The 19,622-nt window shown below is 36.2% G+C and overlaps 1 protein-coding gene across 1 annotated transcript; it reads left to right on the plus strand.

The window, feature by feature from the left end:
- The first annotated feature begins 15,095 nt into the window (after nt 1-15,095).
- On the plus strand, nt 15,096-19,378 carry LOC143627321 (uncharacterized). Its single transcript, XM_077097170.1, has 6 exons — nt 15,096-15,653; nt 16,701-16,901; nt 16,993-17,115; nt 17,197-17,295; nt 17,376-18,977; nt 19,168-19,378. Exons 1-5 carry the CDS (start codon nt 15,576-15,578, stop codon nt 18,279-18,281), a joined length of 1,407 nt encoding a protein of 468 aa, XP_076953285.1. The 5' UTR covers nt 15,096-15,575; the 3' UTR covers nt 18,282-18,977; nt 19,168-19,378.
- The last annotated feature ends 244 nt before the right edge of the window (nt 19,379-19,622 follow it).

Genomic DNA, 19,622 nt, shown 5'->3' on the forward strand with positions numbered 1-19,622 from the left:
CCCAAATCCGACCCGACCCAGGTACCCGTTTTCGAATCCGATTCTTTTTATGATTTAAAATTTGATTATTAATCTTTGTAAATTTAACATTTAATAAATTATGTATATATATATTACTAATAATAATAATTCCTTTTCGCCTCTTTCTCTTTCTTGTCGCCGTCCCGCCTCTTTCTCTTTCTTGTCGCCGTCCCGCCTCTTTTCCTCTCTTGTCGCCGTCCCGCCCTTTTTCTCTCTTGTCGCCGTCCCGCCCCTCTGCTTAACCCTTACGCCTTGACCCCTTTTTCTCTTAACTCTTTGCTTGTCCTTTGGTTCTTCCCGCCTAAGGACGTCTGCGCAGCTCCACGCGCCAGACTCCTAACAAGGAAGCCTGCGCGAAGACCAACTGTTCCTGCGATACGCGAGGCGAACTGTTCCCACAGCGCGCTAAGAATGGTAGTTCTTCCCGCGGCGCGCTAAGGATTATAGTTCTTCCCGTGGCGCGCTAAGAATTGTAGTTCTTCCCGCGACGCGCTAAGGATTGTAGTTTTTCCCGCGACGCGCTAAGGATTGTAGTTCTTCCCGCGGCGCGCAAAGGATTGTTCTCTGTCTGCCTTCGCCCTCGCGCGCGCTCGAGTCTTCTCGCGCTAAGACACTTAAGTCTTTTCTTCAGTTTTAGTCAGCTTGTATGCTTTTGAAATATCTTATCTTTGGTTTAAGCACTATAGGTCAGTTCCGACATCTGTCCGAAAAGCCACTTTCGGCGCAGCATGCGCACCAATTCTATTGGTTGACAGAAAAGGTGACTGACATAATCTTTTGAAATCTTCTTTTGCATATCTTGAACAGTGTTTTATCTGACACCTCCCATGCTTTGACCTGTAACCTGTCAGCTTTTCCCCATCCCCTGCAGCTGCCGGCATATCTTTTGATATCTTTTACTTTTGGATTCTTGTGCTTTTTAATATCTTTTGCTTGATTTGATAAGATCTTTTCCCCCTTTCAAGGGATTGTGTTCCCTTGGGTTTTCCTATAAATTGTCTATTAACACTACACACACTACACTTAATCTCTCTCCCTTTTTGCTCTCTGTCGTAGTTCCTCAGCAGCGCCTCCAACTCCTCTCTTTGCCTCCGTCTTCTCTTCTGTTCTGCCCAGAATCTCGGTAAAAATAAATATATATATTTTGTTTTAATTTGTTTAACTAAAATCGATACTTACTGCATATATTCAAGACATAAAAACCAATCGTTAAACCAATAACCTCTTATTTATAGGTTAACTTGTGCTTGTTTAGAAGTTGGTTCTTGCATTATCTTTCAACACACCTTTTTCAGGTGAGTAATCTCGTACTAATCCCCTTTTATTTTTAACGTTTTGGGATGTTCATGTGTTCGTACAACTTGAGTCTTAAACTTGTTTATGAAATTTATGTGCGCAAAACCCCATGTGTTATGGACGTTTACTTGGCTGTTTATTTGTATGTGTGAATCATTAACCGCTTTGTTCGGCCTATTTCGAAGTTTTCATGGATCCATTAGATGAACACGGGAGACCTATCGTTTACGGTTTTCTTGTTTTGTTTACACTTGCACGTATTTATTCGTTTTTGTGCTCGATTGGGAGCACGGATTGAACTATGAGCTATGATCTATTCAGGCTTGATCACAATCTGATTACACCCTATGTTAAACCCCAGTTAAGAACATGTTGCGCGCAGTGTTTGTTTATTATCCATTTATATCTATTAAACTTGATTTCTCACCGACACGCAAGTGTTGACGTTTTATTTTAACACATGTTCAGGTTTGCTGTAGCTGCTTTTGGGAATCTCAAGGACACGTAGGATGTTTTCTTTTTCTTTGGACCTAGATTAAAAATGTAACAAGACAAATTATGTTATTTGAATATTTTAAGTTATGATATGATTTATGTTACTTTACGAGTTGTGTGCTGCGCACGCGCAATGAAAATGTATTTATTAAATATTGACACCCAAATAGTGTCACGAGTAATGAAACAATACGTGGCGCCCCGATGTATAATCCGCCATCGGTCGGGGTGTTACACCTTCCTCCCCCAGACACTTCCACACCTCGATGGGTATGTTGTCTGGGCCAACCGCCTTAGACCTTCCCATCCTCCTCAGTGCATCCTTCACCTCTTCTCGTGTGATCCGTCGACAGTAGCAGTTATTCGATTGTTGTCGTTGAAAGTTTGTGTTGTCATGTTTTTCTTGGTAAGCTCTCCCATTGTTAAAAAGATTGTGGAAGTAGGTTTGCCATCTTAGCTTGATGTCCTGCTCCTTGACCAGTACATGCCTATCTGTATCCTTTATGAACTTCACCGGTCCTGAATCTTGCCTTCTACGCTCCCTGGCTTTGGCAATCTTAAACATAGCTTGTTCCCCCTCTCTTGTTTGTAGACTTTCATACATCCGTTTAAAGGCCGCATTCTTTGCTTCCGCCACTGCCTTCTTCGCCTCTATCTTGGCCGTTTTGTAGTTGTCCCTCAATTCCACTCGCTCCTCCTCATTCGTGCACCTCATTAGCTCCCTAAAACATCCTTGTTTGTCCCTTATCTTGTCTTGCACTGCGTCATTCCACCACCAAGACTCCTTATGCCCACTTGTCTTTCCTGTTGTGACCCCGAGAGTCTCCTTTGCTACTTGGATGATCTTTGTCTCCATAGCTTCCCATATATGAGTTGAATCCCCATTTAGTCGAGCCCGCATATGCAGTATGAGTTTATCCTTAAACAGTAGGAGATTTTCGTCCTTCAAATTTCCCCATCGAATTCTCGGTGTACCTTTCTTCTCTCGAACAGTCAGCTTATTTCTGAAGGCTATATCTGTCACTAGTAGTCGATGTTGAGTCACAACAGCCTCCCCAGGTATGACTTTGCAGTCCTTCCACCAACGTCGGTCTCCTTGCCTCATCAAAAGGTAGTCAATTTGTGTGTCGCGTCCGCCACTGCTAAAGTGATTAAATGAGAATCTTGTTTCCTAAAATAAGAATTTATAATACCTAGGTCATGTGCCACCGCAAACTCTAGAAGATCTGTTCCGGTCTCATTCCTATCACCAAGACCGAAACCCCCATGTACGGCTTGAAAACCATCGTTAGCCTTACCAATGTGTCCATTAAAATCACCTCCTATGCAAATCCTCTCCCCCTAGGTATGCCCCCTACCACTGCGTCTAGGCAATCCTAAAATTCTCTCTTTTCCTGATCCCCTAGGTCTACATGAGGCGCGTAGGCGGAGACTACTGCCACTACTTCCTCTCCTAGTACTAATTTCAACACCATAATCCTATCATTATGTCTTATCACCTCCACCACACTAGTGTGTATTTCCTTAGCCACTAGAAACCCCACTCCATTCCTAGCTCCATCAGACCCCGAGTACCACAACTTATACCCATTACACTCGGCCCCTCTATGTCCTTTCCACTTAGTCTCCTGGAGGCATGCTATCTGAACCCTACGTCTTTTAAGCACATCTACCAATTCTAGCAACTTACCATTTAATGTTCCTACATTCTAAGAAGCCAAACGCAATATACGCTCCCTATCTTTACTCTTTCCTACACCCCTCGTTTCAGGACATGGTCTCAAGTAATAGTCATGGTTCATACGCTCTATGGTTGCAACTAGTCACACAAACACAGACAATAGAACACCAAATCAATAATAATAATAATAATAATAATAATAATAATAGTAACAAAAACTAATAATAATAATAATAGTGTGTAGCAATAACAATAATAGTCAAGAGATCTTAAAATGAAAATAAACTCCAAAGATCCGGATCACGTAGTAATAATAATATAAAAATAACAATAGTAATACTTTTAATAATAATATCCTTATTAAATAATATCCTTATTATTTAATTACAGTAATGAACGATCTCACCAAGTAATTGCAGAAGATAAAAAATAGTAAGGAACGATCTCACTTGCAGTAATGATAGGATAGTTGTAACCTTCACTTAGGGTTACAAACTATCAGAAAATCCCGCAGCCAAGAACGATTCCTTATTCAACTGTTGTGACCTTCAACAATAACAAGATCGACGAGAAGCAAATCGATCAGTATTGAACCAAGAACACCGTTAGTGGTTTCAGATTTGAAAACCCCAACACACAACAGCAGAACACCGTTAGGGTTTCAGTATTGAAACCGATGTGGACTTAAAGCAGAACACCGTTAGGGTTTCCAGAAGCTTCCCTCACTTAGATTGAACACGTTAAACTGAGGGATTGACGGTTGACTGTGGTGGTGACAAATACAAGGTTGCCGGAGACTGGTGGCGGTACGGCGGTGACACAGTGGACACGGTGGATAAAATGATTAAGGTACTTTATTTTACCCCAAGTGAGTATTCCTGAAAATGAATGGGTTTTTCCGGTGAAGATCGGCGGAGGGGTGGGTGATTCAAAAGGTAGTATAATAAGTCTCAATAAGGAAGTGGTAAAGATTGTCCCACATCGGGTTGGGAACAAAATGATGAGTGGTATATAAGGTGTAGCCTTCACCATTGATTTGAATCTTTATGACATGTTTTACCACAAGTCCTACGCGCGCGCAGGTGTTGGAATTTCATATGCCCGAGACACATATTTATATTAATGTGGCTAACTGTGTTTGATCCAAGTCGGGTCATACCCAATAACAAGCTAGACAACACCAAATGTATTCTTTTAGTGATTTGATCACTTAAACGAATACCGAACACTGCGCAATTAGAAAATTGGTTTTCTAAATAATTACACTTGATGATTTAAATAAATTATCTGGATAATTTATTTATATAAATTAATTATTTAATTGGTTAAATAATTAAGATAGCATGTATGTTTTATAAAATTAGTTTTATAAAGTATGAGATGGAGATGTTTTAATTGTTAAAACAAAACAAAAAATAAAAAATAAAATAAAATAAATACAAAAACCGGCCACCCATGTGGGGTGGTGGTTTTACCCAATCAAAACCAAGATGCTCTTTGCATTTTATGATGGGTTCCCTTTTTGATCCTCCACACACATAACATGCAACTTTACTTTTTCCTTCAAAGTACTCTCAAGTGTTAAAAACAAGCAAAAACACTCTTCCTCTCTCTCTCTAAAACTCACGGCCATTTTGGGCAGAAAAATTGGGTGTTTTGTGAGCTTGTTCAAGTGTTATAATCCTAGCAACAAGTTGGTGTTGTTGCTCAAAAGCTTGGGGTATACAAAGCTTGAGGGTTTCTCCTTTGCAACCTTGCCATTTGAAGACATCATCTTCTTCATCCACCTACATCTTCTTATAAGGTATAAGAAGGTACAACTTACATTTTGTGAGCATTTTGTTCTTGTAATATTGATCCTTGTTCTCCGGGTTTTAGTTTTAACATAATGGTATGTTCATAACAAGTTTTAAAATCTAAGCTTCCGTTGCGTTTTCTTGTTAAATATGGTTAATTTGAACTTTGATAATCTTGTATAAAACCCAACAATGGCATCAAGAGCCGGTTACAAGGACTTATGCTTCTTTTGTGTTCATACTTTTCGGATTTTTCATGGGTGAAAAGGGAGGTCCGAAAATTTGGTGGATTTTACCCCTCATGGTTTTGTAAGATCTTGACATGCATGGAAAGATCTTAGGAAACCATTTAACATTTGGATGATGAAATATCAAAATTGTAAAAAAATTTTGGGGGGGTGGCCGTAGCCTCTTGGGGGGGGGGCCGTTTTTTTTTGGTGATGTTTGGGCATTGGTTGCTTAGGTTGCATGCTTAGAACATTTGGTATGTTTGGATGTGTCATAACCGAAACCTAGACCTTGGATGTGTTGATTGTTGTTTTGTGTATGTTGATTATGTTTATTATTCAATATGGTTGTAATAATTCATAATCTTAGACTTATGTAATTTATTTATTCATAAGATGGTATGTAATAAGTAGATTAGTTGCATTTTTTTTAAAAAAAATATGTATTAGGATACATTTTGTAAAAAATTAGAAGATGCAAGATTTGGTGAAATTGGTTGGGCCGAAATTTTGGGCTTGTTGGGCCTCACCGGCCCATCATGGGATTCAAGCCCATTAGGCCCATAAATTTCACTCTTGGGCCCAAGAAGACTTTTGGAAGTTTGGAGCCCATTAACAAGCCCAACAAGAACACAACAACTTGGAAAGGATACTTGAAGCATTTGGATGCAAGATCAAGTGGGAGTCAACATTCCATCCTTGTGTCATGTTTTGTCCCTTAGGTGTGACTAATGACCTATACTTGTTTCGGCTAACAAGTATGGTCAAATTTAGCGGTTTTCGGTTATGACTATATTTTGCATGTGTATGCTTGGTTGTTTGTTTTACTTAATGTAATGTGTGGTTGATAGATATTAGGATATCCAAACCGTCACATAGGAACGACAACAAGCATAAAATGGGTTCTAATATATATTTGGTAATATCGCGTCAATTAGTTTAATTAAATGGGTTTATTAAAACTAAGCGATCACTCACATATAATAAAATTGGTTTTATTATATCTAGAACCTTGAAAATTGGTTTTCAAAATCGCCATATTACTAAATGCATGTTAGGATATGGCATAATGTTTTTCAACTAGAATATTTGAAAATTTAAAGTCCCTTTTTCATATTACCAAGGAAACAAGTCTAACACCATCCTTTTGTATGACACTTAACGTATTAGGGAACTTTTAATGGGATAAAGGTCACCTAACCATTTTGAGCAAACTAATATACTTAGGGTAATATTAACATATTTGTGGGATAAAGGTCACCTAACCACTTGTATGTTAATCTTACATGTTTATACAAGAAGGACGACTTGAATTGGAAACCATGTGATAAAGGTCACCTAAGCATGGGATCCAATGGTGTTGATGGGATAAACATACCAACACGAAATAAGGATTTCGAATGGTCCCATACATCTAGAAGTTGCAAAGGGTTGCAATTGTCAAGATTGACTACCTTGTTAAACCAAATAACGGGATAAAGGTCACCTAACCGAAATTTGATTTATCGTTGGATTCTAGAATTTAATTATTATTTTAAAATCTGGAATAAAAGGGTATTAATAATTAAATTGTTTATAATACTAAATTAGAATTTTGTTAAATTTTGTAGATGGCCGCTAACAATGCCAACACCTCTACCCATAACACCCGTAACCTATCCTTAAGAACCATCCTTGAAAAGGATCGTCTAAACCATAATAACTTTATGGATTGGTATCGCAACTTGAGAATAGTTCTCAAGCAAGAAGAGATATCATATGTCTTAGACGATCCCATTCCCGACGAGCCTGACGTGGAAAATGAGGAGGCTTACAACGATTGGGTCAAGTACACCAAAGATTCGGTACAAGCCTCTTGCCTCATGTTAGGGACTATGATTCCCGAAATCCAAAAGGATTTCGAGCATCATGGGGCATACGACATGATAACTCAATTGAAGGAAATGTTCCTTCAACAAGCTAGAGCGGAACGTTTCGAAACGGTTCGAGCGTTTCATGCATGTCGTATGGAGGAAACCCAAACCGTCTCATCTTATGTCCTAAAGATGAAAAGCTACATCGAAAAGCTTCGTAGGTTGAATTGTCCCGTGTCTAATGAGTTGGCTACGGATTTGATCCTCAACTCTTTGACCAAAAGGTTTGAAACCTTTGTCATGAATTATAACATGAATGGGTGGGACAAAAGCATTGGTGAGCTTCACGCAATGCTAAGAACGGCCGAAGCGGGAATGGGTAAAAAGGCTTTACCCGTTCTAACAATCGATGAAGGAAAAAGGGGACATAACTCCAACCCCAAAGCAAGTGTTGCTAAGGGCAAGGGCCACGTCCGAGGAAAGGGAAAGAGGAAAGCCATCACGCCCACCAAACCGAAGGAAAAGAAGCAAAAGGTTGCGGCGCAAGATCCATGCTTTGAGTGTGGAGAGATAGGTCATTGGAAAAGGAATTGTCCGACCTATCTCAAAGCGTTAAAAGATAAGAGGGATGCGGGGCATACCTCAGGTATTATCTTTACTATACATATTGAACTAAATGTTATTTCTTCAAATACATGGGTACTTGATACCGGATGTGGAACTCACATTTGCAATTTGTTGCAGGGGTTCAAAAGAAGTAAACAACTCAACAAAGGGGACATTAGTCTCTTTATGGGCAATGGAGCAAGAGTTGAAGTCCAAGCCCAAGGAGACTACATGTTAAAGCTTCCAAGTGGTTTGGAAGTAATTTTGAAGAATGTTTTGTATGCTCCTAAGTTAAGAAGAAACATTATTTCCGTGTCCCTTTTAAAACAATGTGGCTTTGATCTTAAATTTATAGATTATGATATTCATGTTTTGATGAATGGCATATTTTATTTTAAAGCTATACCCATGAATGGTATATATGAAATAGATCAAATTGGTGCGTCACATAGTAGTTCAATGTACAATGTCAACACCAAGAAACTCAAGAAGGACTTGGGTGATTCCTATCTTTGGCATTGTCGCCTTGGACATATAAGCAAGAATCGCATGCAAACTCTTCGCAAGAATGGTATTCTAGAAACAAATGAGTATGATTCATTTGATGTATGTGAATCTTGTTTACAAGGCAAAATGACAAAGCAACCCTTTAATAAAACTTTTGAAAGGTCAAAAGAATTATTGGGTATCATACATTCGGATGTATGTGGTCCTTTTAGACCAATGACTAGGAATGGTGAAAGATACTTCATTACCTTTATTGACGATTATAGTCGATATGGTTATGTGTACTTAATGAAACACAAAGATGAAGCTTTTGAAATGTTCAAAGACTTCAAAACTGAAGTAGAAAGACAACTCAAGACCACAATCAAAGTACTTCGTAGTGATAGAGGAGGTGAATACCTAAGTGGTGTTTTTCAAGATCATCTTAAGAGTTGTGGAATTATTTCACAACTTACTCCACCTGGAACACCACAACATAATGGTGTGTCTGAAAGGAGAAATCGTACCCTATTAGATATGGTTCGATCGATGATGGCTAGAAGCACTTTACCTCTATCATTTTGGGGCTATGCTTTACTTTCCGCCGTTCGCATATTGAATATGGCTCCAACCAAGAAAGTGGAGAAGACACCTTTTGAAATATGGCATGGAAGGGTTCCATCGCTATCATTCTTAAAAGTTTGGGGTTGTGAAGCTTATGTAAAGCAATACACCCCAAACAAATTAGAAGTCCGATCCACTAAGTGTATCTTTATAGGTTATCCTAAAGATGATTTAGGATATTACTTTTACGACCCTAGTGAGCAAAAGGTTATTATTGCTCGAAAGGGTAAGTTCTTGGAAACTAAGTTCCTTAAGGAAGGAACTAATAATAGAACAATGAAATTTGATGAGGATCAAGAACCACAAGATGATACAGAATTGGTTGATACTAGCACTCAACAAGAGGTTGTTGAAAGTGATCAAGTGGTTGATCAAAACACACAAAACGTTCGCAGATCTGGTAGAGTTAGCAATCCACCTGAAAGATATGGATTTTTTGTAGAAGGTTGCTACGTGGTAGATTCGGATGAACCAACCACATACCGTGATGCAATGTCCAAGAATGATTGTGACAAATGGCTTGAAGCCATGAACGTTGAGATGCAATCCATGTATGACAACCAAGTTTGGGAATTGGTTGAACCACCACTCAACTCCAAAGCTGTTGGAAGTAAGTGGGTTTTCAAAAGAAAAACTGATATACATGGAAACTTGGATACTTATAAAGCAAGACTTGTAGCTAAGGGTTTCACTCAAACTCAAGGGGTTGATTATGATGAAACTTTTTCGCCTGTGGCAATGCTAAAGTCTATTAGGATATTATTTGCCATAGCTGCACATTATGATTATGAAATTTGGCAAATGGATGTCAAGACCGCTTTCCTAAATGGATATCTTGAGGAAGATGTCTATATGGTTCAGCCTGAAGGTTTTGTCGATCCGAAACATCCTAATAAAGTATGCAAGTTAAAGAAATCAATCTATGGATTGAAACAAGCATCTAGAACTTGGAATCATCTTTTTGATGAAGAAATCAAAAATTTTGGATTCATCAAGAACGCTGATGAGGCTTGTGTGTATAAGAAAGCTAGTGGGAGTATAATTACCTTCTTAGTATTGTATGTCGATGACATTCTACTATTTGGAAATGACATTCCAACCATGGAAAGCGTTAAGGCTTGGCTTGGAAGTAGATTTTCCATCAAGGATCTTGGTGAAGCTGCCTATATTTTGGGAATAAAGATCTATAGGGATAGGTCAAGGCGCTTGATAGGTTTGAACCAAAGTACATACATTGATAAAATCTTGAAAAGGTTCAAGATGGAAAGCTCCAAGAAAGGTTTGGTACCTATTCAAAGAGGGACTATATTAAGTTCAGCTCAATGTCCAAGCTCAAAGGGTGAGCAAGAGATAATGAAACAAATCCCATATGCTTCTGCTATAGGATCCATCATGTATGCGATGATATGTACTAGACCGGATGTGTCATGCGCTTTGAGCATGACAAGCAGATACCAACAGAATCCAGGAAACAGTCATTGGATGGCTGTTAAGAACATATTGAAATACCTTAGGAGAACTAAGGATATGTTACTGATATATGGATCTGGTGAGGAGGAACTCGCTATAAAAGGTTACACGGATGCGAGCTTCCAAACTGATCGAGATGATTCTCGATCACAATCTGGGTATGTGTTCACTCTTAATGGAGGAGCTGTCTCTTGGAAGAGCTCAAAACAGGAAGTGGTAGCATTGTCCACTACAGAATCAGAATACATCGCCGCTTCATTGGCAGCTCAGGAAGCTGCATGGTTGAAGAAATTCATTACTGATCTAGGGGTGGTCCCTACCATTCAAGAACCCCTAGAAATCTTTTGTGACAACGAGGGTGCGATTGCTCAAATCAAGGAACCTCGTTCGCACCAAAAGACAAGGCACATAGAGCGGAGATTCAACTACATAAGGGATGAAGTTGAAAAAAGAAAGATATGTATTCGCAAAGTTGGAACTGATCAAAATCTTGCGGATCCATTCACGAAGCTCCTAGAAAGACCGAAACATGAGCGTCATGCGAGTGGCTTAGGACTTCGATATTCTAGTAATTGGATTTGATCTATTTTGTATTTACGTTTAAAAGACTTTTGTAATTTAACTCTTTTATATGATTATGGAATCTTGAGTTAAATTCTAATTTTGCATGTTTAATCCATGAATAAATTATCTTATTCTAAAAGTCCGTAGTCGATCATATTTGTGGGAACAAATATGAAGCAAGACTATTATGAACTAGGATTGGTGGATATTCATAAGGAATGAATATGGAGCATAGGTTTGCTGCCAAGGTTCATAGATATTTGTGGGATACAAATATTGGACTGACCCGCTGTCAATATTACTACATGGAGTCGATGGACCTGATCATTAGTAATTTTGAGTAAAGGAGAATTTCATATTATCCTTAGACCTGAGATGTATACTGGGTCTTGATTTTCACCAAATATTACACTTTGACTCTCCCCTTCGCTATTCGTAAAAGATGGTACATAAGGATGAGCTCGGGTGGAATATAAAGTGATAATGAGAGGCGTATACAGTCAAGATGGAATTTGTTCCTCTTATGTGTTGAGAGTTTAGATGTCTAAGGCCTGATAAAGTTGAATTGTAAAGAGAATGATCGCCTATGTCTCTTAGATCCAACATGACATCTAGTAACAAAGGGATATAATGATAGATTCACCTAAATCATATCAAGTAAGGGACTTGAAGGGATGATGTTATTGAATGGCACTTCGTCAAACACATTAGGGGTGGTGAACTGTTGTTAGGCGGTATTCACCACTTGCATTAATTTTCTATGTATCTCGTGCAAGTGGGAGATTGTTGGAATTTCATATGCCCGAGACACATATTTATATTAATGTGGCTAACTGTGTTTGATCCAAGTCGGGTCATACCCAATAACAAGCTAGACAACACCAAATGTATTCTTTTAGTGATTTGATCACTTAAACGAATACCGAACACTGCGCAATTAGAAAATTGGTTTTCTAAATAATTACACTTGATGATTTAAATAAATTATCTGGATAATTTATTTATATAAATTAATTATTTAATTGGTTAAATAATTAAGATAGCATGTATGTTTTATAAAATTAGTTTTATAAAGTATGAGATGGAGATGTTTTAATTGTTAAAACAAAACAAAAAAAAAAATAAAATAAAATAAATACAAAAACCGGCCACCCATGTGGGGTGGTGGTTTTACCCAATCAAAACCAAGATGCTCTTTGCATTTTATGATGGGTTCCCTTTTTGATCCTCCACACACATAACATGCAACTTTACTTTTTCCTTCAAAGTACTCTCAAGTGTTAAAAACAAGCAAAAACACTCTTCCTCTCTCTCTCTAAAACTCACGGCCATTTTGGGCAGAAAAATTGGGTGTTTTGTGAGCTTGTTCAAGTGTTATAATCCTAGCAACAAGTTGGTGTTGTTGCTCAAAAGCTTGGGGTATACAAAGCTTGAGGGTTTCTCCTTTGCAACCTTGCCATTTGAAGACATCATCTTCTTCATCCACCTACATCTTCTTATAAGGTATAAGAAGGTACAACTTACATTTTGTGAGCATTTTGTTCTTGTAATATTGATCCTTGTTCTCCGGGTTTTAGTTTTAACATAATGGTATGTTCATAACAAGTTTTAAAATCTAAGCTTCCGTTGCGTTTTCTTGTTAAATATGGTTAATTTGAACTTTGATAATCTTGTATAAAACCCAACAGCAGGGAGGTGCAAATTTGGGTTTTTGGACTAGAAATTCATCGAACTTGTGTTGCGGACACGAATGCAACACCGAAAACCCGAGCCCGCGTGAGACAATTTTTTGAATTCGTTTTTGAAATTCAAATTGGTTGTTTGGTCAATACAATTGATGATCATAATGATTATGATTATTATTCAGTTTCAATTCTACACTAAATGGTCATTAGATGAATATTATTATTATTTAATATTCTTTAATGGTCATAACTCTGAATTAAATATATGTTTATGACTCTTGGTTATAAATACGATGGCCATTCTTTAGTCAACACACCAACTCAAAAACACACTTCATCTTCTTCCTACTGCAATAGCGTTATTTCCGATTTCGTTTCAGGCAAGTGTCCGAGTCCGGCAGAGCACCGATTCTGTTTCGAACCGGAGTACCCTGGGAACAGACCGAGAATCTGTTTAAGAGAATTGTGTTAAACACAAACCCGGTTTACTGTGTCGATTATTTCTTATTTCTTTATTTTCTGGTTTTTATTAATACAATATTTCCAACAAGGACTTCATCATTTCAGGGTCCAATATGTGATGTTAAATGAGCCATGTTAATAAGTTTGTGGGTCTAAACGCAGACTCAAAAATTTACAGTCTCAAAATCATGACAGACGTAACAAACACAACACAGATATTCTAGGGTGATATGAACACAATCCGTTTAACCGAACTTTTAGCATATTAATACAATTTTACTTCAAAAAATACAAACTTATATAAAACAATTACATTTTAATTTTAAAATTGATGATGACAAAAGAGAATTCTTTATTTGTTCTCCACTTTAGCGACATAAAAAATGATTGATCAAATTTTATTAAGTAACCCTATGTTAATATCTCTTTTAAGTTTTAATGTATAACATAAAGTACGCAACAAACAAATGGGTTTACACGGGTCTACCAATGAACCTGTCGAGTTTATAACAAAACAGTGGCTATATTATGATGGTAAAAAAAATAAAAATAAAAAATAATAAAAAATACTGCAATGGGTTATCATCAGCTGGGCAGGGTGAGGGCAAATATGTGGGGTTAAAGAGTCGTTTTCGAATAATTAAAAAAATACTCCAAAAGGTGAAATTAATAATTCAATGAAAACAAATAAATAAATAAATGATATGACCACGTACACCATATATTCGACCGTTGGCTAAGCCTCAATATCTTTCAACAGCTTCCTTTTGTCTCCATTTGTCTTGACAAATAACGTTAGCATCTCAACAGTGACAACCATGTCCCATCCCTATTTCAAGTTACTATCATATTTAAAGGTAACTTGGTAACCGGAAACCGAATTATTAACCGAAATCAACAACAATGAACATCCGAATATGGTTACAGTTAATTAGTATTCCTTAAACAACTTTAATCGAACCATATAAATTTGTGTTTTAAAAATTTTTATACCTCTATTTTCATCTTTTATATCTATGTTTCTATTTTCGAACATTTGAATTTTGTTGCAACTATTTATAACATAGTTTGAAAACCATAACCAAGCTTGAAACTGATATATTTCAGCTTCGAAACTTAATAATTGATCTTGAAAAATCATAACTAAATCATTTTCAACTGGAAAAAAGATAAAAAATTAGACAATCAACTGAACTTAACCGAAACCGACTGTAAAACTTACAATTAACCAACCATTCGATTTTCCCATCTGTTCAAAAGGCATTCCCATTAAATAAAAAAGACCTTTATGTAATTAATTTCAGAATCTGAATTAATCAAAAGATAAAAAAATACCATTAATATGAATTTCATCCCTTATTTTGATTTGGTCATTATCATGTTAAATTTTTTGATTTATTTTCCAACCCATATACTTTCTACTATTATTTTTCATATATTTTGTTTTTCATATATCTGCATACTATTTTCTTTTCCTAGATAATTCTTGATAGGAATTTTTTTTAGTATGTTAACAATTTTTTTCTTTATTCATGAAATATTTTTCCGTCATATTTTTTTTAATAATAATCTTTTAAGACTATAATATATAAATATAACATTTCTTACTAGTTTTAGGATGGATATATTTATATGATAAATGGTCATATTTATTTTTTATTTTATTTTATTTTATTTATATATTTTCAAAAGTTGGTCAAACAATCTTTCACAACCGAAATCTTTTTCGTTTACACGGTTCTATTTTTAGTAAACAATTCATTTTCGTATTCTTTAATCTTTTTCTTTAACACAAAGTCACTTTTATTTACATATACGCACGTTTTTTTATCTACTGAACGGTGTCGGGTATAACACTAGTTCAGTCTCAAAACAACTTTGCCTTCTTATAACTTTCTACTTACTTTCAATCAATCACATAAATGCATAATAATATAACAACTGTACCTAAAATTTGTTTTATTCATGAACACAAAAACCAGAGAAAACACAATCTGTTGTCTTTAAAGAATCAATCACCAATTCGTCATTGCAGATAAGCTTCACTTAATCAAACCCATCACACCTGTCATCTTTCACCAATTCTTAAAGTCAATTCTTGCTATTTTGAGCCAATTTTACACCGCTACACAATTATAAATAAATAAAAAAACTCAATTTTTCATCTTTTCATCAATTTCTGCTCAATTTGTGTGTTTTACGATCTGGGTTTTCAAAATTGTTGTGCAATTTCGTGTTGATTGATCGATTATGGTGTGAAATTTGAGTCAACAATTGAGGGTTTTGATGTTTGTGAAAGTTGACTTAAAATGTTTAAGACATCGAGATGGAGGAATGAGAAGAACAGGATCAAGATTGTGTTTAAGTTGCAGTTTCATGCAACTCAGGTAATAATTTTGTTTATGACCATTTGAACGTGTTTGTCATAATATTGCATGTAAGGTGTTTGTTGATATGTCTAAGAGAGAGTTATTTAAAGATTTTGGGGAGTAGGGATATCTGTGAAACCCGAACCCGAGAGATACTTGATGGGTTTTGGGCCCGATATACCCGATGCAAATTTTTAATTAATGGGTAAACCCGAAAGGGTAATCCCGATGCCCGGCGAATAATTACCTGACAAATACCAGATATGTTTTGAGCTGGGTTTGGGACGAGCTTTAATAACTGGGTATGGGGTTGGGAATACCTAAACCCGTCCCAAACCCTTATGGGTGTTTTTATTTTTTATTTTTCTTTCAGTGTTTGATTATAAGGTTAATGCTAAGAAGATTACTATATATATTGATGTTTGGAACTTAAAGGAAACATATCCACAGAAAAATGTGAAATTTTCAAATTGGAACAGGGGAATTTGACTACTCGTAATGTACTGACTCGAATAAACGACTAGTTTAGTAGTAGAATGAGAAAAAGGTAAACTTTAATGCTTACTGAGTTGACAAACATAATGTAAATATAAAATTATAGTCAAACCAGATATGCTTGGATGCGTATGTTGATAATAATATGTGGATGGCGTCACGGTGATAAGGCAGCAAAGCCGCAAAGGTAACTACGGATGAAGCGGAAAAGGTGGAAATTAGAGACGCAGAAGATGGTTGTGACTTGGCTGTATTAGGTTACTTAATAATAATAATAAGCACCCTATACCGTCAACAGAATAAATGACTAGATCAAGAAATATATACTAAACTATATTTATGATCTTTAGCTAACCTTAAAAGCATATTTTCTGGTTATTAGTGCACGTGTTCACCTTGTAAGATCAGTTCTATGATTCACATTTATACACTATTCTCACATGTTTATTTGTAAAAACAAACGTCTACTGTTTATAAATATGATAAAAAAAAATCATCTTGCTCATGCTGTGAAATAATCTTTGCAGTTTTGTCAAATGTGGAGTTTAGATGTATGTTATGTATATGCAGTTGTCACAGCTAGGAGGAGATGCTTTGACTATATCCATTATTCCTGCTGATGTTGGAAAACCGACTTCAAGATTAGAGAAAGTCAAAGTTCGAGACGGAAGCTGTTATTGGGAAAAACCAGTTTATGAAACTGTGAAGTTTTCTCAGGACCCCAAAACTGGAAAATTTCATGAGAGAATCTATCACTTTATTGTGGCAAAGGTACAGATTACTGTAATGTAAACTATATTATATAGTTATAATATCTTTCCAAAAAAGTCAACTAATTTCTTGATTCTTTGACAATTTGTAGGTTTCTTCAAGGTTCGGTTGTGTTGGAGAGGTTTCAGTTGATTTTGCAAGTTATGCAGAAGCTACAAAGCTTTCTTCTTTATCACTTCCTCTTAAAAATGCTAATTCCTCAGCAGTTTTGCATGTTAGTCCTTTCTTCCTTGTGAATAATGTTAAGTTGATTTGTTTATCTAAGTTTAACGGTTGTGTATCTCGTTTGAATTAGGTATTGATTCAAAGGGTGCAAGGGACTTCTGATCAAAGCTTGAGGACACATTTTGAAAACGGTGACTTAGAAGCAAACATTAGAGGAAATCCTACTGAAGTAGGTTTATATATTTCTATATATAACTTAGTTTATATATAAATGTAGTTCAGTTTTTAACTATTTAGCTAATATCTCAGGATAATGAGATGGGAAATGACATTGACAGAGATTATGAAGCATCCATAGGATCTGATATCATGCTGTTAAGTTCTGAAAGCAGTTCTGGGATTAATACTCCACTCGAACATGAACCAAAAAACGCTAAATTGACTCATGAATCCTCAATCACAAAAGATAAGTCATCACAATGGGATTGGTTAAACGGTTCAGATCCTAAATTAAGTACGGATGATTCTTCCACAAGTACTTTAGGAGAAACTTCTGAAGATGGTTCTTCAGATGCTATGATTCAAAACCTTAAAGTCCAAGTTGCAGCTTTGACCCGACAAGCCAATGTTTCAGAGTTGGAATTACAAACGCTTCGTAAGCAAATTGTGAAAGAGATGAAAAAGAGTCAAGATCTTGTAAAGGAAGTAGCTTCACTTAGAGAAGAACGAAATGCATTAAAGGACGAATGTGAAAAACTTAAGACGGAAGAAGTCAAACTCAACGGTATGTTGTTGATTGACCAAGGTGATCCTTGGTCTCTTCTTGATGAATTGAGACAAGAATTGAATCATGAGAAAGATTTAAGCTCCAATCTTCGTTTACAACTTCAAAAAACGCAAGAGTCGAATACTGAGTTGGTTCTTGCTTTGGAGATGTCAAAGTCAAAATCTGAGACGGATGATGACGAGGAACAAAGGGAATTGGAAGCAATCGTTAAACAACATAGTGACGTAAAGGAAATATATTTACTAGAGCAAAAAATAATAGACCTTTATAGTGAAGTTGAATTATATAAACGAGATAAAGACGATCTTGAAATTCAAATGGAACAACTCGCGCTCGATTATGAGATCATTAAGCAGGAAAATCACGATTTATCTTATAAACTCGAGCGTAGTCAACTTCATGAGCAGTTAAAGATGCAATACGAGTGAACATCGTCTTACACAACCGTAACAGAACTCGAAGCACGAATAGAGAGCCTAGAAAACGATCTCGAGTCAAAGTCAAAAGAATTGTCAAAGTCAAACCATGTGATAAACGAGCTTGAATCCTACATCAAGAATCTTGAATAAGCGTTAAAGAATCAAGCTCATGAATTTGAGACCGATCTTGAAGAGTTAACGCGTTCAAAAACTGAGCAGGAACAAAGAGCCATACGCGCAGAGGATAGTTTGAGAAAGATGAAACTGCAAAATGCAAATGCAGCCACACGGCTTCAAGATGAACTTAGAAGGCTTTCACAAAAAATGGCATCTACATTTGAAGTAAACGGGAAAGCAGCCATGAAAGCCACGGATGAAGCTAATAAACATCGTGCAGAAAAGCAGGTTCTTGAAGATACCCTTGTGAAAGTTAAACAAGATTTACAGGCTCTTGCTGACTGTTTTCAAGAAAAACTAGTCTTTTTTCAAGTTCAGTTAACGCTCAAGTTGAAACAGTTGGAGAAGATTAAGAAACAGGTTGAAAATATGACTAAAAGTCAAAATCTTGATGATGAAAGATTGAAGGAACTCGCTACAGATTGCTCTGAAAACTTCTTTCTACAAAAGGAAAAAGATCTTCAACTTGAAATCGAAGATTTCGAAAGAAAATTAGATGTTCTTGTTCAGAAAACCAAGATTTCACAGGTATCATAACTTTTTCTTTATTTATATAAATAGTTTGATAATTGCAAGTAATTTTTTTGGACAAAATGTGGTAATGTGTCAAAAATTACATGTTCATAAAGAAAGTCAAACATGGTGGTTTGAAGAGTCAACCTTCAAACATGGTCGAAACGGGTCTGTTTAACTTTTTATCTTTCACCATTATATGCAGTGACGATGCGATTTCATAGGAGATGAAGAAGACCCAAGATAGATGTTAAAATTGGTAAAGGGCTTATGGTTGTTTTAGCTAAAATGCATTAGTTATACATTGTAGGTTAGTATGATAATAAGATGTTGATATGATTTTATTTTATTTTTTTTACATAAATTATTTAGTAAAGTTTTGTTTTTAAACCACACCAGTTTATAGTTAATGTTTCTTCTTGTATATCTTAATCTTGGATAATGGTGTTCCGCCTCATTGACGAGTTAGGATGCATTACTGAGTTGTACGGTACTAGTTGCGCATGCATTTCCAAAATCAAAGGCCAGCTAGGCCTAATCACATCTGATTTTATGTTTGCTGTTCTTGACAAAAAAAACAAGCTAGAACTATTTTATTCTCTGGATCAGAAAGATTTGATTTTTTATTTTTTTATTATTTGAAATATTTTTAGCATTTGA

This window comes from Bidens hawaiensis, unplaced genomic scaffold (genome assembly GCF_021521415.1).
Source record: "Bidens hawaiensis isolate Kalapana, Puna unplaced genomic scaffold, B.hawaiensis_p1.1 tig00004618_1, whole genome shotgun sequence".
Classification (NCBI taxonomy): Eukaryota; Viridiplantae; Streptophyta; class Magnoliopsida; order Asterales; family Asteraceae; genus Bidens; species Bidens hawaiensis.

Coding starts and splice junctions, on each gene's coding strand:
- LOC143627321 (XM_077097170.1), top strand. CDS start 15,576: ATGTTTAAGACATCGAGATGGAGGAATGAGAAGAACAGGATCAAGATT. Junction 17,116..17,196: donor ATTCCTCAGCAGTTTTGCAT/GTTAGTCCTTTC, acceptor CGTTTGAATTAG/GTATTGATTCAAAGGGTGCA. Junction 17,296..17,375: donor TTAGAGGAAATCCTACTGAA/GTAGGTTTATAT, acceptor CTAATATCTCAG/GATAATGAGATGGGAAATGA.